Source organism: Xylocopa sonorina, chromosome 4 (genome assembly GCF_050948175.1).
Source record: "Xylocopa sonorina isolate GNS202 chromosome 4, iyXylSono1_principal, whole genome shotgun sequence".
In the NCBI taxonomy this organism is placed as follows: domain Eukaryota; kingdom Metazoa; phylum Arthropoda; class Insecta; order Hymenoptera; family Apidae; genus Xylocopa; species Xylocopa sonorina.
In genome coordinates this window covers 10,814,071-10,838,306 of record NC_135196.1, presented here as the reverse complement: position 1 = coordinate 10,838,306, position 24,236 = coordinate 10,814,071, and the positions used below count along the sequence as shown (strand labels likewise).

Sequence of the window (24,236 nt, the reverse complement as noted above, 5' to 3'; positions counted from 1 at the left end):
ATTTATTTCGTAGAAAGGATAAGCAGAGAGTTAGGAGAATCGTTGAGATTACTCGACAGATTCACTTCGCGCGCCTGACGATGTTGATTTCTATGGGAGTAACTTGAAACGTAGAGAAGTGCTAATATAAAAACGAGAGAACAAGCTCCGGAACATTTTATATCCTATGTGAAAACGATCGATCAATATTTACAAATCGCAACACTATCAGAAGAGATGATAATCTATCTATTTTATCTGTCGTTACATGCTAATAAACTAACACTAATTATTAAGCAGTTTGCAGCGTTCTTTAGCTTGCAAATTATATATTACCAACGGTGTCCGGTTTTATTTTTGGCTTTAAATTGCATTTATTTCAACAGTAGGTGTAATATAAAAAGTTTGTATAGAAATAGTTCCGTATAAGATATATCCATATATGCGTGTTAAGATACAGCTTACAGGTGTTTTAGTGAAGACATATTTAAAAAATATTTACTTTTGAAGACTCTCTTATAGCATTATCTTGTACTACTAAACTATATTTGTTTAAAGGTTAAGACTTTTTATGTTAATAAGAAAGTATTATTATTGCTGATCGCGAAACAGCTTGTTATTATGAATTAAATAAAAGTTTCTTGATGTAGTTTTCTTTTTTTTTTTAATACCGATATGATACTGAACTTCCGAAGACTGTAGGAAGTATAAAAATAATTTAATTCCTGTATAAATTACACATTAAATAATACTTTCTTTTCTATAAAGACCGTATAAGTATTTCCACATTGTACCTTATATTCACGTTTCGTTATAACGTTGTCGATGTAACGGCACTTACGCCGTGCACTAATACTATAGGCGGTAAGTCTGCTGTTAACTCTGTTAATAGTTGAAGATATTGACGGTACACAATATTTTCATCCCACGTGTTTGTTGCCGGGGGCGCGGGCAAATAAATAAATGTCGTCGCAGTTTGAGAAGAATGTTGTCTAATTAACTGATTCACGCTAAAAGTGAAATTAATAAATTAATAGTAAAAATTAATGAAAACATTTGTTAAATATCAGATATCGAATGCGGTACTATAATTATATAGCATACCTCAAAATATAAGCACGTGAAACATTGCTTAATATACTGTCGCTACTTTCCGTACTCGATTCGAACTGACTTTCTACTCTCGACTCAATAAGGGAGTGGCCTTCTAATCCACGTACCTGTGCCCCCCAATCAGGAATTTTCTTAATAGAAGCGGATATTCTTAACATATTCAATAATTTTCTTATACGATGCTCATTGGAAACTCTCGGAAATTCGCTAATCGAATTCTGTGAATCTGAAACGCTCAAACTCGTGCTGCTGTCTGAAATTTCACAATGGAACACCCTAAGATGCAAGTTTTTCCACACAGGTACCATATTAATAATACACGCAAGCTGAAGCATAAATAATGATGTCGTATCAAATGGATCCTGATCTGTTGGCTGGAAAAAGTTCACAGGCCACACATCAATGTACTTTAACGAGGAATTTCTACAAAGAAAGATATTATTTATAATAAAAATAAGAGAACGATTTAAGCCGATGCGATACCGATGGTATACTTACTTAGTTATCTGTGATTTATTTAACAAATGAAAATTTCGACACAAACACAAGTTTTTCTTCATTTTTAGTACATCAGAGCACATTCCCACATATTGCACTGGATCTAGATTCTTCTCTGCATTTGTCTGTCTCAAAGGAAACGCGGCGCTATTTGGTAATGTCGAAACATTTTCAAACATATCTGTTGCATACTGGGAATTCTTAAAGAAATTTATGGGTGCCTCTTCATCGTAGAAGCCAAGAATAATTGTGTTTGGTTTCATTGCTCCCATACCGGATAATCTAATTAAATGATGTAGTCCTTCGCGTACAGTTCTCGTGACTGTTAACTCGACAAACGCTTTCACTTTCATATGATCAACTAAGCTCAACCAGTGCGGATACTCTTCTATAGTGGGATCAATGTTCTGGCCTAAAAATTCGCCAACTTTTACGTGTCCTATTACGTAAAGCCCACCTTTTTTCAAATCATTTACAAAATCTATAAGCGGGCACGCTGATCGTGGAGACGCCACCATTAAGAGCATCTGTGGTCGCCAGAACTTTACATGGTCTTTACGTGAATCTAACATTAACAAGTACTTCCTAACCTGATGGAATATCAGTGCTTGAGATATGCTTCCCCAAGGAGCATTTTTACTTGGAGAAAATAAGTGCAACACAATAATTAGAATTAAGCATAGTATTATACTACTGGAAGCGTATATACTATTTATAACAAACATCATTATTAATGTGCCAAGGAGTCCTATTGTTGCTGTGTACCATGTAAAATAATTAAACGTTGGTCTGCGAAAAATAGATAAAAATATTTTAACCTCAACATTTAGAAAATTCAGATTAGAATGTACTTTTGATCACTTTGAGAGAAGTTATACCTGAAGTTTGGAGCGCTTGCAAGCTCAAGTCCAAGACAAGCTAAATTAGTAGCCAAATAACTCAATAAAAATAATACAGAATTAATCTGAGCAATAATATTTAAAGAACCTATTAGTAAAATTATTTGTACTAAAGTCCATGAAGTTAAAACTGCAGCAATTGGATTTCCCTTCCATGTTCCTTGTGTTATAAAGTTTAAGCCAGATCCTTAAAGAAAAATCGTACGGAAATTTATTACTGGACGATAGATTCTGAATTTTCATAAAATCAGAACTATCGCTTACTCACCGAATACGTTATCTTTCGCCAGAGCTTCTAACACTCTACTAGAACCTATCAAGTTACTTAAACCAGCACTAAATGTTGCCGTTAGTATCCCAACTGCCACAAATGGCGGCCAAATGTTAATTGGCATCATATACATAAAATTATTTTGCAATAAAAATCGACTTGTAGTTGCAGCAGTAAGAATAGATAAGAGAATGTAACAGATGAATGTGAATAATACTGCTGACAATGTGCCACGTGGAATGTTCCTTCCTGGATTTTTTAATTCACCTAGAGATAATCATTAAATATTTTAATTTTGTACGTATATATAAAATGTAAATCATTTTTCATTTAACAATTATATTTTATAAGTACCACTCATATTCGCTCCAGCCATTATACCAGTGACACCACTAAATAATACACCAAAAACACTTGCAAAATCAGTCATTACACCTTTGCTTGAATAATCGCGACTGTAATCTGAATAAAGATTACTAATAAGAGTAGAGGACAGTAACCCTGTATAAGCGCCACTAACGTGCTCTGTTGCATTTTGAACTAGATCATTTGCATCTGGAATTGGTATCTGTAATAGATAATATTTGTTGAAATTGTGGTTGTTCCTTAATTAATAGTAGATACTGAATTTTCCATGCAATTACCTCCATGTATCCTTGTGCCAAAAAGCTTACAAAAACACTTGTTAAACAAACACATACAACTGCCAAAATTGCAACGCTAGTTTTTGCGAACATGGCTGCTCCTGTCAGGCACACCACTAAATTGGCAGTATTTAATACGGAACAGTATAAAAATCTCCACCATCTACCATCTGGTATCAGACCGCTTGCACCGGCCAAATACCCGGAAGGTCCAAAATTTTCTATTAAACCTTCAGCAAACCCAGAGATGCAAAGAGCACTCGACACGATATTAGCCATAAAGAATAATGTACCGATCGAGCCGCCAAATTCTGGTCCTAACGTACGACTGATCATGACTATCCAATAATTAATAAGGAATAATAAATCAATCATTGCTAAACGCATTAAACATATTTCATAATAGAACACTTTTTATCCAAGGATACAGTAAGCACCTCCTCCCTCAACTGCCCCGTTTGTTGAAATCGCACACACAGATGCTACAGTAAATACTAAAATTCCATATGCAATTATGAATTGCGTCAATGTGACAAGTAATCCAGCATTGCCCACAATATATCCTGCAATATTAAGCGTTTAAAAGTATGTCAACTTTATTGTTTACACCTAACAGTAAAATTAAAGGAATTATTAAAAAATAATGTATTTTTGTATGCTTTGTACCCATTCGTATAAAAACTAAGGCACTGAACATGGATAATGTAACGGGGCTGAATACACCGGCGAATGTTCCCAAAGTACGGCTGCTATCCGTGCCCAAGCTACCAAATTCCACGTATCCATCTCCTTCTGCTTGTTGAGTTCTTCCAAATTTAAAGAAATTACTTAATCTGTAAAGGACGCTTCTTCCATTGATCAAAGGAGCCTTCTCGCTGTTAATTTTAATATGTACAGGCTCGTTGTTCGTTGAACCCAACTCTGGTGCGATCATTTTGAAAATTTTCTAAAACGACAAGTTACAAAATCACGTACATAAATAATATATATATATAATTAACTTCATTACACTTTACATAATCCTAGCAGTCACTAAATTAAACTGACTGCAATCAATCTAAGCTATAACTTCGTCATCGATTGATATCATTGAAAAATCGCCAACTTGCAGTAAACAGAACTATATGGAATATTAACGTGGCACAGATGGTGATATCTAAACGTAAAGTCTGTTTAGAAAATTACCTTGATATTAGATTAACGCACGTATCGATCTTGTATTTACATGATAATGTATCAAACCATTGTCAAGCAAGCATAATTAAATTAGAAACTTCTGATATGATGTCATCTGTGAAAACGTCAAATCACAACGATATAATTTATCACGCACACATACAAATCAAGAGAAGCTAGACACATGTCAGTGACTGCATGCGAACAATGCAAACGTACATATAATTTTCGCTGATACCGTTTATCAAGATTAAAAAATTATCATAATGTTTGTTAACTTTCTTCCCATCCGTATTTAATACATTCCCTATCTCTATTTACGGAAATTCTCGATTCACGCTTGGTAACACTGATAATAATATAGAACAGTCGTAATTAACTAGTGATTTCTCTAACCTCTAGCGACACCAACGGAAACACGTAGTAGACTCCTCGAAGAGTGGTGGCGCCATCTCTGTGAAAAGTGCTGAAACTAGTCGGCTAAAAGTTTCAGCTTTTCTCTAAGAGATGGCGCTAGTAGTTCTTCAGTAGTTCACTTCGCTGTCGATAAAGCTGTGCGACCAGTTTGAGCACTTTTCACAGAGATGGCGCCACCAGTTCTCGAGGGTGTACTTTACTGTCGATAACGATGTGCGACCAGTTTGAGCACTTTTCACAGAGATGGCGCCACAGGTAGTAAAATGAAATTTTGCAGGAGGTACATAATATGACAGCTGATTGCAATGGTAAATAATCTGTGTCGATTCCCCGATTTGTAATCACGTCTCGAGTAGATTATTTTTGTAATTAATTGTAAACGTGGTCTGTAAACGTGGAAAAATGTTTAACAGACATGTATGAAATAAATGTTGATCCCAATTGACTTGAAAAGTGTAATTCTTTAGTGTTTAGATAAATAACACCTAACCTCAATATCTCTGTTGGTTAACTCGTATTAAATGAAATTGTTAGCCGAGTTTTCTCGCAATATAAATTGTTTTAATAAAAACGCATAGATTAATAGATGATTAAGAGTACAATTGATCCACTAATTTACTTCATGACCTCTTAGTCGTTATTATAATCAATCAAGAAGGTTATATTATTTTAGAAAGAGGATATACTTGAAGGAAGAGAAGAAACAAGTATAATTATATAAAGCAACGAAATGGTTACATGCATGAGAAGTTTAGTTTTACCATTCTATTCTCGATCAGTTACAACTAATCTTACATCAATTCGCCGAATGAGTGTAACTGCTAGAAAGGATGATGTAAAATCATTATTTTACAAAGAATATGGTGAACCTATAGATGTTTTACAATTCAGCACGCAACCGATTAACCAACCAGAAAATAATCAGGTAATTTAATTGAATAAACAGTAGTTTGGTAACTTGTTATTCCTTGAAAGCATTAATAAAGAAATTAGTTGAATTGTATTCGTTTTAAAGGTTTCTGTGAAATGGTTGCTAGCACCTGTTAATCCAGCCGACATAAACACAATACAAGGCAAATATCCAAGTAAACCACCGTTACCAGCTATTCCAGGAAATGAAGGAGTAGGAGAGGTAATAGCTGTTGGATCTGGCGTAAAACATTTAAGCATTGGTGACAGAGTTGTACCCAATGGTGTAAATTTAGGAACATGGAGGACACATGCGACTTATACTTCAGAGGAACTCCTGAAGGTATAAACTACTTTTAAGTAATAAAAAGTTAATCAAAAAACTATTCTTCTTAATTACCTTGAATGCGATTTTAGATTCCAAAAGATGTTGGCCCTATAGAAGCTAGCATGTTAAACGTAAATCCATGCACTGCGTACAGAATGCTTAAAGATTTTGTAGCACTAAAACCTGGAGACACTGTGATCCAAAATGGTGGAAATTCAGCAGTTGGACAGATGGTTATACAATTGTGTAAACTATGGAATTACAAATCAGTTAGCGTTGTGAGAGACAGACCAAATATACAAGAATTGAGGGTACAAAAACATAGCAAAAATTTAAAGCTTCATTTAGTTCCATTTCCCTATTGTTAATAATCTTTATAGGATCATTTGACGAATTTGGGTGCAGATGAAATCCTTACTGAAGCTGAAATAAGGAAAACTCAGATCTTTAAAAGTAAAAAGTTACCTTCTCCAAAATTGGCCCTTAATTGTATATGTGGACAAAATGCATTAGAAGTTCTGAGACACTTAGCACATGGAGGTATTATGGTAACTTATGGTGGCATGTCCAGAGAACCATTGACAGTTCCAACTTCTGCACTTATTTTTAAGGTATCTTGATATTTAAGTTTGTAAAATTAAAGTAAACATTAAAGTAAAATACTCTAATTAAAGTGCAATGAAATCATTGATATTTTTTTTAAATTTGAAATTTATTAATAGGATATAACTTTGAAAGGATTTTGGATGACAGCATGGACGAAGGCAAACATGAATTCTAAGGAACGTGAAAATATGTTCTCTGAATTAGGGACATTATTCAAGGATAAAAAGTTAAAAGCTCCGCCACATAAGTTAGTTCCCTTTTGTCAGTATCAAGAAGCTGTTTTAAATGCACTTAGCACCGATGGTAAAACTGGATTAAAATATATTTTAGATATGAGTAAAGTTTAAAATAAATTTTGTTACAAGCTTGATAATTTATTACGAGAGAGGAAGAAGGAGAGGTCTAATTACCTTACCTAGAACATGCATTTTTCGTACTTTGTATTTTATACATATATATATTAAAGGAAATAATAGTGCGTTTCAAAATAAAATAATAACGTAAAAATCATTAAAATGTAATATTAATATTACTGTGCTCTAAATTATATTGGTATAAAAACCATGTTTAGCAAGAGATATATTTGCACTGCAAAATATTTATACATAATTGTAAAAGAAATTATACGAACGGATTCTTATTTTACACAATTATAAAAGTGTAATTAAAAAACAAATTCAATAAAATTATTCTGTTTTATCTAAAAGTTCCAATAAATCCAGATTATGTTTTATTTCTTCATGTTGATCTTCGAAAAGATCAGTGCGAATATTATCGAGTTTCATTTTATAATCCTCATTAAATCTAGGTTTTTGTTGTTTTGTGATTGTTATATTACTTTGACTATCCTTGTCAGTATCAAACTTCTTTCTGTCTATAATTTCATTATCATTATCTTCGTTTGAAAGTAAGTTCAAAGTAAAAGGTCGTTTGTAGGAAGTTTCTTCAGTTCCCAGCTGAACAGCTAACATACCAAGTTCCGCTTTTGTACCACAATCTTTAATATAATTATCATTTTCTTGTTCAGAAGTTAATTTTGATATACCATATGACATTGAGTACCTGCATAACATTTTCTCTGTATAGTTCTACTTTATCAAGAGTATTGCGGTTTTCAACTTTGCACTTACATATTTTTACCAAGTATTGTACCACGTTCTTCAAAAGGATTGAAGGAACCATCACAATAAGTTTTGAGATCCACATCACACAACTTTGTACCAGAAAGACGAGCTTTATTCCCTTCATACTTTTCATTGTATTTATGATAAGTTGAATTAAAATTGCCATCATCATTTTGTAAACCAAGTCTTAAAAGAATAGATACTCTCACACAGTATGATCCTAATTCTTTCAAACAATCATTTCTGGCATTCCAAACTTCTTCAAAAGTTAAAGTACCGTAATACTGTCGAATTATCAGTATAAGTTTGTCTCATAGATCAGAGGTAAGCAAATAAATAAATTTATAAACAAAATGCTTACATCAGTTACCATTCGGTGTACCAATCCAACACAATGTTGAGCACTTGGACTGCTAACCATATCGTACATTGCGTCTGTATGATTCAGCGTTAATAGTACAACTTCTACAGGGCCAGTAGCTACAGTCAACTGATATTTAACCATCATAATCATTAGATCAAACAGTTTATTCATACTATTCTTATCAAGTCTCATTATTGAAGACAATACAACACATTCTAAAGTAGACCGTAGAGTAGGTATTTCAGTCAAAGTCTTTTCCTCGAATACAGAAGACAATATTTCGGGATTAAGTAAAGCAGCAGTAATATCGTCTAAAACTAGAAATTAGATAAATATATCACAAAATTAATCAAAATATATATGCACATATACAAAACTGGAATCACTTTATATCAATTAATTGTAAACTGAATATTTTTCTTTATACTAGCCTTGTACAGTTTTATTAACGCTTATTCTTTGTGCCTTCAATCTTTGTCGTAAAACGTATAACATTTCACCACCCATATTTAAATAAAGTAATGGTGTTGCATATAATGACATTTTTGCAAGTGTTCACTTTTACATCTAAATGCGAAGTATCCTCGCAAGTTTGAAGAACACGTATGATTTAGTTTACCAATACCGTTGTCCTAGCGACAAACGTGTACATAAAATTAATTGACGCAGTATCTTTAACGAGACTGCGCGACATTTCATACTAAACTAGACCTAAATAACATTCTTTTTAACATGTTTCACAAACGAAGGAACAAATTATTTGAAGGATCAATATACCCTAATCGCCTTTATAATTAATTTATTTTCCAAAACACATTAATATTTTCACTGTGTACATTAATCAGGATAAATCTAACTAATATCAATAAATAATTAGTTCTCAACAAACAGAGTATTTATCAAGTAACAAATTTTTAAGTAACAATATTTAATTTCCTTGGTTTCAGTCTAAAATATTGATAATACAAGTATATATATATATCCGGAATGAAAGACACGTGTTACAACTTTTCTCTTAAATTATACATGATTTAGCTAAAAAATTGATTAAGTTGAAGAAAATATGGGATTAAATATATGTATGTGAACCTTACTGCAAATCAGATATTAAGCAATTAATCATAATGATCACTCTTGTAACAGTATTAAATAACAATAACATTAATTGTTCATAAAATAATACAATTGGACGGTTACATATAACAAAAGATATTGTATACCGCACTTTTATAAAATATCTTAAGTCTATGTTGAAAATTGGCTTACAGTTAAGTGGAACGGTTTTAATTGTAGAAAGAATTTAGTGACTCTATTGTTGTTACCATTTTACCGTTTATCCATTTTGTAATGTACGAAGGTTTCGTTCCAAAAAATATGTCATACGTATTTGTCAGTCTAATAATTATCTATATATAGTACGGGCCACTGCTCGGACTTATTCTCAATATATATTTATTTCCTCATTAGACTATTTTCGATTACTTTTAAGTACAGTTTTCTTCTTTCCACTTACGATTCAATTAATGTCAGTGAACTCGTTAAATGTATTTATAGTTCGCTAATGCGTACATGAATTCGATGATAGAAATAATAAAGAAAATACAAAATATTAACACTACATAACGTTTCTATACATGAATCTTAATGCTTTTTAAATAAATATGAACATGTACAAAAAGTATATGTCAAGAAAGCAAGTGTAGAGAGAATTTAGTGGCGTATTTGATAATACTTAAAAAAATTCTTAAAGATATTGTTATACGAACTTTACATGTACCTTGCACACGCACATCTGCGTAAACACTTTACTTTATAAATTATTGCACATTAGAAAGGTACAAGTTTTACATATATCGAACGTAAGTAAAGTATTTTACTTAACTTAAAGTTATCTAGAGCATTTTTAAAAATATCTAATTCTTGCATAAATTCATCTTTGATTGTATGCTTTATGTACAAATTATAGTTTAAGTATGTCGTGTAGCGTTGCAATTTATAGAAAATCTTTGAAAATGGATAACAGTCCTGCAACATTTGAAACAAATGCTATAAAGAACTATATAAAAAATACAACTTCGTTTATATTTATGAAAATCTTGAATAACATTATACCGAAATTGATATATAACATCAAGAAACATTGCATATTCAACATAATAAGTTGTATCGCTGCAATAAATATCAAATTTATTTCGAAAAATGTAAAATTCATTATTTCTTATTTTCATACTAGTTTTTTGAAATATAACTATAAAATCGAAATAATTACATTGAAGTTCAATTTTTTCACTTCTCGGAGAAATATCACAATTGTTTCTAATTTCATATATATATATACAATCTATTTAATTTAAATGTACGCACATTATTTACTATTCTAACTATTGAAAATTACAGAAAAATTTGTCATATGAGAGCTCTTTTGTTAGATAGAGACTTCGATAGAGTATTTAGACTCGTACTAATTATTATTTGAAGTTAGTTTAATATTAACATAGTATATGTTTCAATAAAAATAACTTATACGGATATCGATGGCGAAGGCCAAGTTTATTATTTAAACAATAACTAAAACAAAAATTTAAATATTCTGTTACGTTTCTTTCGGATATAAAAATATTTTCATATGAAAAATTGTTTCAAATTTCCAATAATTAGAAAAATGATAACATGTATACAGTTAAACCAGAGATAATGTATGCGTATGTATATGTATATTAATATCTATATTTATATTTCCCAAAAACTGGACGATACTATGTCATTTCTTTTTATTTATGCAATGATTATCTTAATAATGTTTGTGAACATTTCGAGACACATTTCTGAAACAAATCTTTCTATTTCAAAAGAGTATGTCATTTGTAATTAAGTTTACAAATTATACGTCCAAGTACCTTTTGCTGATTGAATGTAACGGAGAGGGACGATCGAATTTCTAATGTCAGGACTTTTTGATCTTCTCACGCAATCTTGACTTAAAACCCTGCATCCTGGACTTAAAGTTAAACCGTTAAAACTACCACGAGGGATGCTGTCGCTACTTGCTACCCTTCTGACGTCAATAGGCTTCTTTTCCTCACAATTGCCAACTGACATTAAGTTGTCCGGTACAGAATCCCTAAGCTTATATGCACATTGATTATTTCCAAAATACCTTGTATTGGCAGATACATTTTTTGGACTTCGCACCAAACCAGTATCCATACATCCGTTATGACGAACTTGACGCTTCTCTACGTTGTCCTCAATTAAATGTCGATCGTGTGTGTTGTCGAGATTACAATTTGCATCATTATCAACATACTGACAAGGAATTACCGTACTATCGAGAGAATCCGAAAATTCTGGACTTGGTATTGAAGAAACACTACCCGTATGGGAGAATGAAACCGTCCCCTGAGTAGTCTGGGGACGGTGTCAGAAACATCATTCTTCCAATTCATCCATTCGATTCCTAACAGTCATTTCTACCACTTCCAAACTCGGGTAATCGAGCTCCTTAACTAAGCATAACACAGCTGATAATATATTTGAATTCTAAAATAAAAATATGTATTACGCGTTACCTTTGGTTCGTATTTCAAAATTTATGTAAGATAATAAAAGAAACGTACTCTTGTAACAGGTCTTCTATGGTAATGAAATTGCGACCTACACTTGTCCTTGTCAGAATGCCTTACCCATCCAGGCACTTGGTTAGAATCTTCCTGTTGTGATGTTAAAAAGTATTATTTAAAAAAAAAAAGATTCAAATTAATATTAATAATTGTTTTAATTCTAACCCTTTCTGCATTATGAACTGCCACTCGTCTGGCTGGTGGCTGCTCTTCAAAGTCTGACTTTATCCTGTGATCATGATGCTCTTTATACTCGGACTTCAACCTATTATCATAATCATAGCTGTTTCTTTCTGAACGTCTGTCGTCTATAGTTTCATTGGCAGAGTACTGTGTTCTCGGAGATGTTGGTGCATATGAACGTTGCGATGTATCATTGTTAGTATATTCTACATAACTTCTTCTCTCATCATAGTCTCCGTTATGTCTCGGTATTGCGGGTCGTTCATCGTATTCCTAAAAGTAATATTAATATAAGAAGTTTTAATTACTTCTTTAATAACAGTGCTATATATTTATATTTATAAGTATTTTTCCGACACTTAAATTAGTTTAAAAAATTATGTACATGTAGCTTATTCTGAAAAAGCACTAGAAACAATTAGCTACCTAAAATAGGAATCTAAACTACTATCCTCGTAAATTAGGGCTACTTGTACAAATATTTAAATGTCATCATACAGTAATATAATACAATTTTCTTGAAAATACGAATTAAACATAATTTCTTTGATACCTTTTAGATTCCAGTCTTAGATAAATCAGTGTATCTCGTACATACAGTCAGGAAAAAAACTGATATAAAAGACTCTTGTTTATTATAAGTAAATATGTCATAATTCAGTGAATTTTTTTATACTAAATTATTTATTCAATTTTATTCCTGACTGCATAAATACATTCAAAATGTGTACTTCCTATATGTATACTTCTTATTTAATTTACTAAGTTTTATTATCCTACTGTTACTAAAGAAAATTATTGAAAATTATAATGCCACTAATTGAGTAATTGTAAATAATATATACATTTAAGTACTGGTAAACACAAGATAATACTATTAAATGATAATGCTATAAACAAATTACTACATTGCACAAACGTTTCTGCACTCTATAAGATGTACCTTAATCATTTCAATAGTATTAGTGGCCACGTTTTCACTGACGCTGCGAGACTCTGTATGTACAGTGTCATCTTTGCTTTGACTCTTTGACTGTCCATTCTGTAGCTGTCAGTATACGATAGCAGATAAAAGGAGCAATAATATAATCATGCTTATTCGTTAAATATTAATTTAAATAATGTACTCGACAATATTACTAAGAGAGAAAATTAATTATATCTTTTAACAGAAAAATTTAAGCAATTCATTAAAACCCTATATACATAGAATATTCAGTCTTGTTTACATTTTCATTACATTTATAAACATAATGGCATAAATCTATTTACATGCAAAATAAATATTTCATTAATTGGCTTACCTCATACGTGTACTGATTATTCTGTGAATAATGATGCGACGGTGATGCATTATAATTTGCATTTCTATGGTCTGGATCGTGGTATTCTTCCTGAGTATGTTGCGTTTCCTCAAAACTTCTCTATGATCAAATATTTATATGAGCAGTTGTCTTCCTTTATTAAGTAAATATTTTCTATTCTACGTATTATATAGCCCCAATGATAATATAATGAATAGTGTAATTTTTTAAACAAAATTATTGAAAAATGTTATAAACTTATTAGAAATTAAATTATTATAAAATCGGATGGAATAGTTTAAACTTTATATTACCTGATCACTAGAGGAACTATATCTTCGATGTTGTATCACTTCAGTCTCTTCAATATATTCAGTAGCAATATCCTAATTATGTAAATGTTATTGAAATGTTAGAACATTTGTTAAAAATATGTTAACATATCATAATGCTTCTTTTATAAACTTATAATAATAGAGTTAAAAAAATCACAGATTAAAATTGGGTACCAGATTCAATTAACAACATACATTATTAACAAAACCATACAGCACACATTATTAACAAAACCAAGTGGATATTTTAATGAATATGTCATGGGACAAAGTAATGTCAGATGATTACATGACTATTCTATAAAATATAATTTTACTGGTCTTACTTCTGGACTAACTGCATCTGACTGTGGTGGAGAATTATACACATCAAGAGGATGGACCAAAACACGGCCTCTTGCCAATGCAGTTTGCACTTCCTCGGGTGATACTACTTCATTGTCAAGCTTTTGTAGATTTGGTAGAGCTCTTAGAACTGCTAATCGATACCTAAAAACACGTTAACTGTTTCAAAGTCTATTCAAATAATTACTCATATCATTTAATGCATACCCTTCTTTTTCAGCACAAGGATTTTCACCAAGCCATAAATTTCTTAAATTTGGTAAACCTTGAAGGTAGCAAACTTCATTTAAATCTTCAATATTATTATTTCTAACAAATAACTCTTGCAGGCTTAAGCAATATTGAAAGTCGGCAAGGGTATTAATTTGATTAACACTACAACAAAAATGAAAATAACTTCAAGATGATAATATTAACATAAATTTTCCTATTACTTTTTATGTATAGAAATGTATTCTTTCCAAATTTGAAAATTTTTACATAACAATCATAATTATCAAGATATAAAAAATTATTAAAGCCAAATTTAATTATTTTGTACAGAAAGGCACATAAATATAACAATTGGAATGTGACTAGGTGATTTATATCATTTTACAAATGTATAAATCAAAAAATAATATACATATTACTTTATTCCATTATACGTCTACATTTCTAAATGTTCCATTATCATAATTTACAACTGTCAACATTAACCACCTTAACAATTATATAAGAAAATTATTTACTATTTCTCAAATAGTATAAATTCAAATATAAGAATTATATTTGTCTCTCAAGGAAGATTACGTGCCTGTACAATTGTATTGGATCAGACTAATTTTTCTCTGACAGCATTGAAATGTATTTAAATGTATTCAAAACGCGTGGGTAGAACAACTTCTAAAGTTGTGGGTTGTGCCTATGATCTTGAGGTTTATATAAACCTGTCCATAGTAGGACTGCATTAGGGTTTCTGGAATATTAAAAGTTATAAACAACTGAGATCATTCCTATAAGTAGCCTCACTATTATCACTAATGGTTTTCTTACAAAATAACAATATCTAAGTAACATTTCTATACATAAACAAGTAATACGTTAGAAAATAATAAATAATTTTGATTGTTTACCTTAGTGACAATACTTCAACATTTTTCATTTTCCTCAAAATGCTCACATCAGTTAATTCTGTACCCCTATATCGACAACACATTAATGTAAATATGATATCTAAATTGTATTATACATTCATATATATATTCTTACAATGCTTGCGATTTCTGAACATTATTTCAATTATTTTAATTAAATAAAAAGTAATGCGATAGTCAAACATTTGTACAGTTGAAATTTTACTCAGCTAACGTAGCACGACTAGATAATTTTGTACCTGATAAGTATCAAACATCAATTTCTTACTAGTGAAACGTATGCAATCCTCTTATTTGAATTAAATGCAATTCGAAAGCAGTTTATAGTTTCTAATAGGAAATGAAATGGAATGATGAAATATTTATAATGAATTAATTGTGTAAGCTACTTAGCAATAGAAACACGATAAAATACTATAAACCGTACAGTTACATCTACAGCGAGAAACGTGTATGTATAAAACGTGTCATTTTAATATAGCGACAGGAAAAAGTTGTTGAACAATAGAACAAACAACAGCTTCTCTGTAAAATGTAATACCTTTGTAAATACTCACCAACAATTAAGTTTTTTTACAGCAGAGAAATCGGACATTCGCGTCCGAGCCACGACCATTTCCTCTGTTAACTTCACCATAATGAAATTCGTAATTCATAGAAAAATAGTTGAAACAAAGTAATGACGAAAGGCTCTCCTCGGATATTAGAAATAATTACAAAAAAAAATACGATCAGACCATTACGATAAATTTTTCAATTGTACATGAAAGACGCAACCAAAGCGGATCACCATGATGGTGTTCTGTCGATTAGTTGAAAACTATGGTAAGAAGAGAGAAAGACAGACCGTGGAACAGAGAGAGGGAGAGTGAGAGAGAAAGAGACAGCTTTCACAAAGTAATACCTTTAACACAAAGTATTGTACGTATATATATAGCCTGTCACGTCGATTCCGACCAATCTAATCACGAGTTAACGGTTGACCAATGAGAAGTGCTTCTACTGAATACAGCTATTTCTCATTGGTCAGATTGATCAAAGTCAATGTAACAGTGGAACATTTCAGTAGAATGGATATGTTGCAAGTAGAAGCATTCATTCTGCTTTATTAATTCAAACACATGACATGTATGGTCCTTTAAGGAAAAATGATTTTATTTAGTACCATTACTTTTCATCGGATGTGTAACAGAGAGTACTTCACGTATCGTACATAGATAGAAATGCCATTGCTAGTAACGCTCTACTTAAAAAACAAAAGCAGCGACAAATATTATGATCAATGATATAATATTGATATGCAATTAATTTTCGGCCTTTTAATTGTCTAAACTGTATTTATATAAACAATTTACATAGATGTATGTACAAGGGTACTTAAAAATTGTATAACGTAGACAAATCAAATATTACAAATTTTCATTATATTTTGCAATGTAATAAACCGTTCATTTATTATAATACATCCAATAATGGAAATCTCAAATAACGTTTCACTTCATTGTACTCTTTAATTATATTCTTTTTTTGTATTTCTAGTTGTTTAACTTGCTAGGGAAATTAATCCAGTTTGTTAGAATGATACGCTCTCTTCCTCTTATTGTTGTTTAAGAATTGAAGTTTCGTAAAATCGAAGACGCACTTGCGGTGGAAAATATTTACACATAACACGTGTCAAAACGATAAGAAAGTAGAAATAAACGACTAAGAATCATTTGATTACTGGAAGAGTGCTTATGACTCCAGACATTAGCGAAATGCAGAAAGTCGGAAAATTGAATTCTTCGATTGACATTATTCCATTGCAAGGATCCAGCGGCGATTACAAACCGAAAATCATGAATAATAAACATAAAACTGATTCTCCCCATAAATATTTGCGTGACCAATTATTAGTTTCACGTGTACAAGCGGTAATTAAACCTTTTTACAATGTTTACAATCCTTAGAATATAACCAAATATCTTAACCCGACATATCTTTTACAATACGTAGGTTGCGCGGCAAACTTATATATTAGTTTTAAAAAATAGAACGCAGCAAGTTTGTTACACACATAAAATATTCTTGCATAAACAGTGGCAAAATTTACCAACATTAAAAATATCAATGTTAAACTATAAAATTTAATGTTAAGACTTTGCACAAAAATATTAAATTAATTATAGTTTATTATTTGAGAAACTGTATCCGTGTAGTCTTAATTCCTCTAAATAATTAATATTTTTATTCCTTTAGTATATGCATGAGAATGAAAATAAAGTTTATATTGATGTTAACGAAATGGCAGATGCGTTACAAAAACAATATAAAGATTACCGTGTTAAAAAACGGGGCCCATTTAGAGCATTAGTGCGCAAAGCATATGATGAACTCACAGAAATGTATGCAAAAAAAAAGCCTTCTCGTGAGTGGCCCACTTATGACGATGAAGAAGATGAAGAAGAAGTAGATGTTGAGGTATTCGTACATGTTTTATTATAATGTAATATATATTTGTTAAATAAACCTTAAATGATGTCTACTGCTTTCAGTCAGATCCTCAAAATACTATGTTGGATGGCATGCTGTTAAAAATGTATAAAAAATCACAAAGTAAACAAAATGGAAATTCTAGCGATAAAGAACTTATAGACATCAGCAGTGATGATGATGTGAATAAAATGGAATCAAATTCTATTATGATAAATGAACCAGAGACTATGGAAAAGAATCAACAAGAAAAACCAAGCCCATCTTCATGTATAGTAAAGCCTCTTCTTCCTAAAGAAATTGAACAACGAAAAACGGTTAATTTTAAACTCTATTTATTTCTATTTAATTTCTTAAATTTATTGTATTTTGATATCCATTGATATCAATATAAAATTTTTTTTAAAATAGAGTTATTGTTGAAACATTGTTTTATCTGATACTACTTTTTATAGCCGGCAAAAGAAACAGAACAAAATAAAACAACTGGGACAGCTAGTATAGCTGTAACATCAGCAATAGAACAACCAAGTAGAAAGCGGCAGCGTGAAAGAGATATTGACAGCAGTATATTCATGTCAATGAAAAAATCCAAAGGGATAACTGTTACTGAATCAAAAGTCACATTTTTAGATATAGGAGGGAATGATAAAGTTTTAAAAATTGTATGTAAATTACTAGCACACATGAAACATCCAGAAATTTTCAAGCAACTTGGTATATCGCCTCCAAGAGGATTTTTACTTCATGGTCCACCTGGATGTGGGAAAACCTTATTAGCACATGCTATTGCAGGAGTAAGATGTTGACCGTTTGGCTGTAAATAGTTGATATACTCTTATTCTCAATCAATTATTTTATACTTTTAAAAATTAGGAATTAGGGATACCATTGTTGAAAGTAGCAGCACCTGAGCTAGTGGCAGGCGTATCCGGCGAAAGTGAAGCAAGAATTCGCGAATTGTTTGAACAGGCACTTGCAATTGCACCGTGTCTTATTTTCTTAGATGAAATCGATGCTGTAGCACCACATAGAGCAACGGCACAGAGAGAAATGGAGAGAAGAATTGTTGCACAGTTATTATCCTGTTTGGATGGTACATTATTATTGTTATTATATATTATAAATTTATTATATTATTGTAAATTCTATTAAAATCTTCAAATGAAAAATAACAACTTATTAAACAGATTTAAGTCTGAAGGAAAATGGCACTAGAGTATTAGTACTTGGTGCAACAAATCGACCTGATTCATTAGATCCAGCATTAAGAAGAGCTGGTCGTTTCGATCATGAAGTGTGTTTGGGAATACCGGATCGAGATGCAAGAACAAAAATTTTAGCTGTGCACACGGAAAAGGTAGCACTGGCTCCAGACGTTAGTTTATCTACAATAGCCTCACTTACACCGGGTTTTGTTGGCGCCGATTTAGTTGCTTTAATTAGGGAGGCAGCTATGGCTGCTGTGGACAGGTAACTTTTGCAAACAATTATTCGATAAATATATTAATATAATATAATATAACAAATTATTTTACATGTATTGAATATTTAATTAGGACGCTCGAAGATTTAAGATCAATATCGGTTAAATCGTCAGAGATAACAGAAGGTAAACATGAAAAAGCTGAAAAAGAAATACAACATTTTGAAAATTGCAATAATTTAGTTGAAGAAGTAAAGATTAAACCATCTACCTCAGATCAAAACGATGTTCCTAAATTAGAAAGGACAAGTAGTCCAGAAAGTCTTCAAACAGAAATGGATGTAATACAAGAAAATACAAAATCTCCAGATTTAGCAGGGTTACTTACTTGGTTACGTAATGATCCACCACTTTCTTCAGAACGACTATCAAACTTGTGCATTGAACACAATGATTTTGTAACTGCTCTTCGTATTGTTCAGCCATCAGCCAAAAGAGAAGGCTTTGTAACAGTCCCTGATGTTACCTGGGACGACATTGGATCTTTGAGAGATATTAGAGAAGAATTGCAAATGGCTATACTTGTAAGTTATTAAAATATCCTAATAGCTTTGAATGGGGGTGTGCATGCATATATATGTAAAATATTTTTCTTTTTTTGTTTGATCCAGGCACCAGTTCGACATTCTGAACATTTTGCAGCGCTAGGATTAACAACACCAACTGGAGTATTATTATGTGGACCACCTGGTTGTGGAAAAACATTATTAGCTAAAGCTATTGCAAATGAAGCTGGTATTAATTTTATTTCTGTTAAAGGACCTGAACTTTTAAATATGGTAATCATTTTAAGTAATAGAATAAGTAATTAATATAAGAAAAATTATTAGAAACCGATCATTACTTTAATTACAGTATGTTGGTGAAAGTGAAAGAGCTGTTCGACAGTGTTTCATTAGAGCTAGAAATTCTGCACCATGTGTTATATTTTTTGACGAATTAGATGCGTTATGTCCAAAACGATCAGAAGGTGATAATTCTGCTACATCACGTGTAGTAAATCAAATGCTTACCGAAATGGATGGAGTTGAAGGACGACAAGGAGTATTTTTAATGGCTGCGAGTAATCGTCCTGATATTATTGATCCTGCAGTTTTAAGACCAGGAAGATTGGATAAAATTTTATATGTTGATTTGCCTACTTCCTCTGACCGTGTTGATATATTAAGAGCATTAACTAAGGTATTGTGCCTGCAATTAAAACATATTAGTTAGAAAAAGATGTTTCTCCTAAATTTTATCTTTTAAAAGTAAATTAATATTTACAGAATGGAACTAAGCCAAAATTAGCTGCAGATATAAGTCTTGAAGAAATTGGATATAATAGTAAATGCGATGGCTATACTGGCGCTGATATGGCAGCTTTAATCAGAGAAGCTGGAATAGAAGCATTAAGAGAATTTATGGACATGCATTATACTGAACCAGAAATCTCTATGCGGCATATCTTAGCTGCGTTTGATAAAATAAGACCGTCCGTGCACGAAAAGGTAAATATTTTAAATTATTTATTAATTAAACCAAATATTCTCTTACATATGTAATTAATATAATTATATAACTTGTAGGATGTCAAACACTATGAAAAATTAAAAAGATTATATTCAATTAAAAAAAAATCTGATGATACATCTATGGAAACTCCGATAGATACACCTATAGTGGATGTAATCATGGAACCCATGGAAACGTGAAATAAAGATATTTAAATAAAGAAGTATGTAAAAATTCTTCCATTACAAAGTACTTTAAGAAAGAAATAATCGCAACTTTTATGCAAATCTATACATATTATACGTTTGAACTTTATTTTTATAATTTAGGTATATTTCTGTTCATCTCCTTCTTTCTTTTTAATTGAGAATGTAATTAGGATTTTACTTTTTCGACTTATGATGCTAAAATAAAACTTAAAGTCTATACTGTTTTTCATTTTCAAATTCTAGATATCTGTAGTGTAAAAGTTGTTTGTTTTCTATATATAAATATATGTTTATAACAATTTTGTAAATCTAAATAAAATTTTTGTTCAATATAATTTTAATTAATTTAAAGAATTTCCGTTAATTTATCAAGAACAATGTTTATTTCATTACGTATGCAAAGTTTCGTTTATAAAATATTTCATTCAAATATTAATTATTGTCAATAAATAAGATTTTATAACTATTTATTTTAATAATTATTTACATTCGGGGAAGTAGCTTTAATTGCGTTGGCTTTCACACATGTTATTAAGGACATTATTATACGGAACTTTCCCTAATAGCTTAATGGACGATCTCTGATAGTTTCGGAAATATTTATGGAAAAACGTTTAGGCATTTTTTGTTTCCCGATGATGCTTATACTGAACATATCTATCATCTCACCATGTATTTAGAGACTTATAGATTACGACATGTACATTGTACATTTTTCGTACGGGAACAATATATTTCCCTTAGAGATATTCCGATAAGTCACATATGCAATTCTCCATTCACAAACGTTTTATTAATATTAAAATGTTTGATATATGTACATCTTTTATACAATATATTTTACTATTTTAAACTATTATTTAACTCATTATTAAAACATATACTATAACCAAGTTCCAATGTGATATGAATAAATTAAATTGTAAAAATTAAACTATTAAAAATAATGAATTTAATAACTGATTGCCTTGTGTTAAAGATGATGATTATATATTGGACAATAATTAAATTGCCAACAGAATAAAACCCTAAGGAATATTATGTAAGCCTGCCCATAACAATATTAAGAGTAATGTAAAAAAATATCTAGGATAGTGCTGAAACTTGCTTGTATAATAATTGCAATAATAGTTGTGTCAAATTGAACTATAATTACAACAAAGGAATAATATTATGAGAGATATAGTCAATTTTTTAATCGTTATTGAGTATGTGGTTCTGTTGTCCGATTTTTCATAATCCAAGGATGTTTTAAAACATCCTCTAAAGGTAATCTTTGATGTGGCTCCACTACTAACAACTAGAAAATAAAAATACAAGCTTAATATTTATCAATATTATACTAGGACTATTTAATTTCGTTAATAGTGCTATACTATCAAACATAGAAGTACAGTTTACCTTAGATATTAAATTTCTAGCACCTTCGCTGACATACGTTGGAAAATTATACTGAGCTTTTTTAATTCTCATGTACGTTTCTTCGTAAGTTTCAGCCATAAAGGGAGGGGTTCCAACTAAACACTCATAACAGAAAACACCAAGTCCCCATAAGTCTACAGTATAATCATGCGTTTTCCCTGCAACCATTTCTGGTGGCAAATAATCTAATGTTCCACACAGTGTATTCCTTCTAGAAGATGGCGCATGAACAGACCACCCAAAGTCAGCTACTTTCAACTCGCCCTTTATCCCAAGTAATAAATTTTCAGGTTTGATATCACGATGTATTACTTTTTTACTGTGACAATATATTAATGCATCTGCTAATTGCGATACATATGTTGCTGTTCTAACTTCGTCAAAGCGTTTTTCAGGTTGAGCATTTAATTCTTTAAATAATTCTCCATTTGGAGCATATTCAAGAATTAGATAAACCCTTTTATCATCATGAAAATAGCCATACATTTTTAAAATATTTGGATGCCTGTATAGAAAGTGCAATAAATATGTTATTTAAACCAAAAGTAACAATTACTAAAATAGATACAGTAAAATGTATGCTAAATTATGTTATCAAGATTCTTAATGCATTCTTGGGGTAAACATTTGAGATTTTTCACCTTAAATGCGTTTGAATTTCAATTTCTCTTCTAACTTGATGTTCCACATCAGCTTTCTGTATCTGAGATTTAAATAACACCTTCATAGCAATGATGAATTTCGATTTCTTTTCTCTAGCTAGATAGACATTTCCAAATTTTCCTTTACCCAGAGGACGTCCAATATCAAAATCTGTTAAAACCCATTTCTTTTCACTTTGGCTTTTATTATCCTTTGTATCATTTTGTTTATCATTTTTTACTTCCTTTTCATTTTTATTCTCTTTGCTATTTGTGTCGTCAGTCTTAGTTTGGGTACATTCTGTCGTTTTGGAAGTTGGAGGCAACCTAGGTGGAGGCATCAGATCTGTTGACTTTTTGGAGCTGCACTCGTTTCCTTTAACATTTGCTAGACATGTATTTGTGTGATTTTTTACAGTTCTAACATTTTCCGTATTATTCGATGTATTTTCTATTGACACCAAAGGCACTTTAGAAATCTTTAACTGTTCAAGATTATTTTCCATTTGCAGGAATGCTTTTTGCGTTTGAGGATTACCTTTTTTGTCCTTCATCATTTTTCATATATCGTCAACGGTGAAAAATGATTTAACTGAATGATATTCTTGATAAATCGAAAACTAATTTTTACGTACCAGTAGAGAGAAACTTAAAATCGAGTATTTACACACTGAAGCGAAGTCACCAATTCCGTAACAAGCAAATTTTCAGTTCAATTTCAAAATAACGAATTTGTGCTTACTTTCTTCTGATAGGTCAGGATTTAGAGGTACGAAATAGATATGATAGTTAAGTCTACTACAAAATATGAACTCGGCTAACAGCGCTACCTATATATTCTATAGTTAAAGAAATGTTATAAGAAAGAGATTCTATATTGATAATTAATAACTAAAGCCATTGCATTGATTAAGTAACTCGATTTGTTTACCTGCTAAGATTAAAGATTATTGAATATACTGTATCAATGTGACAAAGACGCAAAATGAAGAGATCAAGAATGTGGTGAGAATATTACTTCTACAAAAATATATGTTTCGTGGTCAGACAGTCACTAGTCAAACATAAGTTTCAGTGCTTCTCACATAGATAGCGCAACCAGGTAAATAGTTCACTGTCGATAATGGTATGACTTACAATTCGAGTAATTACTTTGTGCAATAGTCATGAAGTATTTTAGTTAAAATCTACTTGAACATTTTTGAACAAATGTAATCACTCTTTATTTTTTATTACATAAGCCATTAAATTTTTTCTATCT

The 24,236-nt window shown here is 31.0% G+C and overlaps 6 protein-coding genes across 12 annotated transcripts; 2 read left to right on the top strand and 4 right to left on the bottom strand.

Annotated features, from left to right (window-relative positions):
* Positions 1 to 328: 328 nt before the first annotated feature.
* Positions 329 to 4,712, bottom strand: LOC143422794 (solute carrier family 12 member 9). 2 transcript variants are annotated; one of them, XM_076893717.1, is made up of 10 exons: positions 4,590 to 4,712; positions 4,071 to 4,350; positions 3,833 to 3,967; positions 3,405 to 3,742; positions 3,115 to 3,328; positions 2,758 to 3,027; positions 2,469 to 2,676; positions 1,591 to 2,379; positions 1,084 to 1,515; positions 329 to 989 (listed from the first exon to the last, which is right to left on the bottom strand). In XM_076893717.1, the coding sequence occupies exons 2-10, from the start codon at positions 4,336 to 4,338 to the stop codon at positions 791 to 793; spliced, it is 2,853 nt and encodes a 950-aa protein (XP_076749832.1). In that variant the 5' UTR covers positions 4,339 to 4,350; positions 4,590 to 4,712; the 3' UTR covers positions 329 to 790. The 2 variants fall into 2 exon arrangements, with proteins under 2 accessions (XP_076749832.1, XP_076749833.1); XM_076893718.1 differs by having other exon boundaries at positions 4,071 to 4,362; positions 4,601 to 4,710.
* Positions 4,713 to 5,669: 957 nt separating this feature from the next.
* On the top strand, positions 5,670 to 7,325 carry LOC143422894 (enoyl-[acyl-carrier-protein] reductase, mitochondrial). Its single transcript, XM_076893867.1, has 5 exons — positions 5,670 to 5,922; positions 6,013 to 6,249; positions 6,324 to 6,545; positions 6,615 to 6,845; positions 6,957 to 7,325. The coding sequence occupies exons 1-5, from the start codon at positions 5,728 to 5,730 to the stop codon at positions 7,185 to 7,187; spliced, it is 1,116 nt and encodes a 371-aa protein (XP_076749982.1). The 5' UTR covers positions 5,670 to 5,727; the 3' UTR covers positions 7,188 to 7,325.
* A 55-nt stretch (positions 7,326 to 7,380) lies between these two features.
* Positions 7,381 to 9,024, bottom strand: Oscp1 (Organic solute carrier partner 1). Its single transcript, XM_076893868.1, has 4 exons — positions 8,760 to 9,024; positions 8,326 to 8,645; positions 7,971 to 8,248; positions 7,381 to 7,902 (listed from the first exon to the last, which is right to left on the bottom strand). The coding sequence occupies exons 1-4, from the start codon at positions 8,869 to 8,871 to the stop codon at positions 7,527 to 7,529; spliced, it is 1,086 nt and encodes a 361-aa protein (XP_076749983.1). The 5' UTR covers positions 8,872 to 9,024; the 3' UTR covers positions 7,381 to 7,526.
* A 2,673-nt stretch (positions 9,025 to 11,697) lies between these two features.
* LOC143422952 (uncharacterized) lies at positions 11,698 to 16,110 on the bottom strand. Of its 6 annotated transcripts, none has more exons than XM_076893944.1 (10): positions 15,809 to 16,110; positions 15,231 to 15,296; positions 14,323 to 14,490; positions 14,097 to 14,259; positions 13,750 to 13,821; positions 13,436 to 13,555; positions 13,075 to 13,179; positions 12,114 to 12,404; positions 11,946 to 12,038; positions 11,698 to 11,834 (listed from the first exon to the last, which is right to left on the bottom strand). In XM_076893944.1, exons 1-10 carry the CDS (start codon positions 15,886 to 15,888, stop codon positions 11,799 to 11,801), a joined length of 1,194 nt encoding a protein of 397 aa, XP_076750059.1. In that variant the 5' UTR covers positions 15,889 to 16,110; the 3' UTR covers positions 11,698 to 11,798. The 6 variants fall into 6 exon arrangements, with proteins under 6 accessions (XP_076750059.1, XP_076750057.1, XP_076750062.1 ...); XM_076893942.1 differs by having other exon boundaries at positions 11,738 to 11,868; XM_076893947.1 differs by lacking the exon at positions 15,809 to 16,110 and adding an exon at positions 15,491 to 15,669 and having other exon boundaries at positions 11,738 to 11,868.
* A 715-nt stretch (positions 16,111 to 16,825) lies between these two features.
* Smid (nuclear valosin-containing protein-like smid) lies at positions 16,826 to 21,130 on the top strand. The gene is made up of 11 exons (XM_076893488.1): positions 16,826 to 17,164; positions 17,490 to 17,711; positions 17,786 to 18,040; positions 18,179 to 18,520; positions 18,600 to 18,819; positions 18,914 to 19,196; positions 19,283 to 19,733; positions 19,821 to 19,988; positions 20,065 to 20,391; positions 20,478 to 20,699; positions 20,778 to 21,130. The coding sequence occupies exons 1-11, from the start codon at positions 16,988 to 16,990 to the stop codon at positions 20,901 to 20,903; spliced, it is 2,793 nt and encodes a 930-aa protein (XP_076749603.1). The 5' UTR covers positions 16,826 to 16,987; the 3' UTR covers positions 20,904 to 21,130.
* Positions 21,131 to 21,610: 480 nt separating this feature from the next.
* LOC143422686 (aurora kinase C) lies at positions 21,611 to 23,605 on the bottom strand. Its single transcript, XM_076893490.1, has 3 exons — positions 22,976 to 23,605; positions 22,314 to 22,839; positions 21,611 to 22,212 (listed from the first exon to the last, which is right to left on the bottom strand). Exons 1-3 carry the CDS (start codon positions 23,530 to 23,532, stop codon positions 22,114 to 22,116), a joined length of 1,182 nt encoding a protein of 393 aa, XP_076749605.1. The 5' UTR covers positions 23,533 to 23,605; the 3' UTR covers positions 21,611 to 22,113.
* Positions 23,606 to 24,236: the final 631 nt, after the last annotated feature.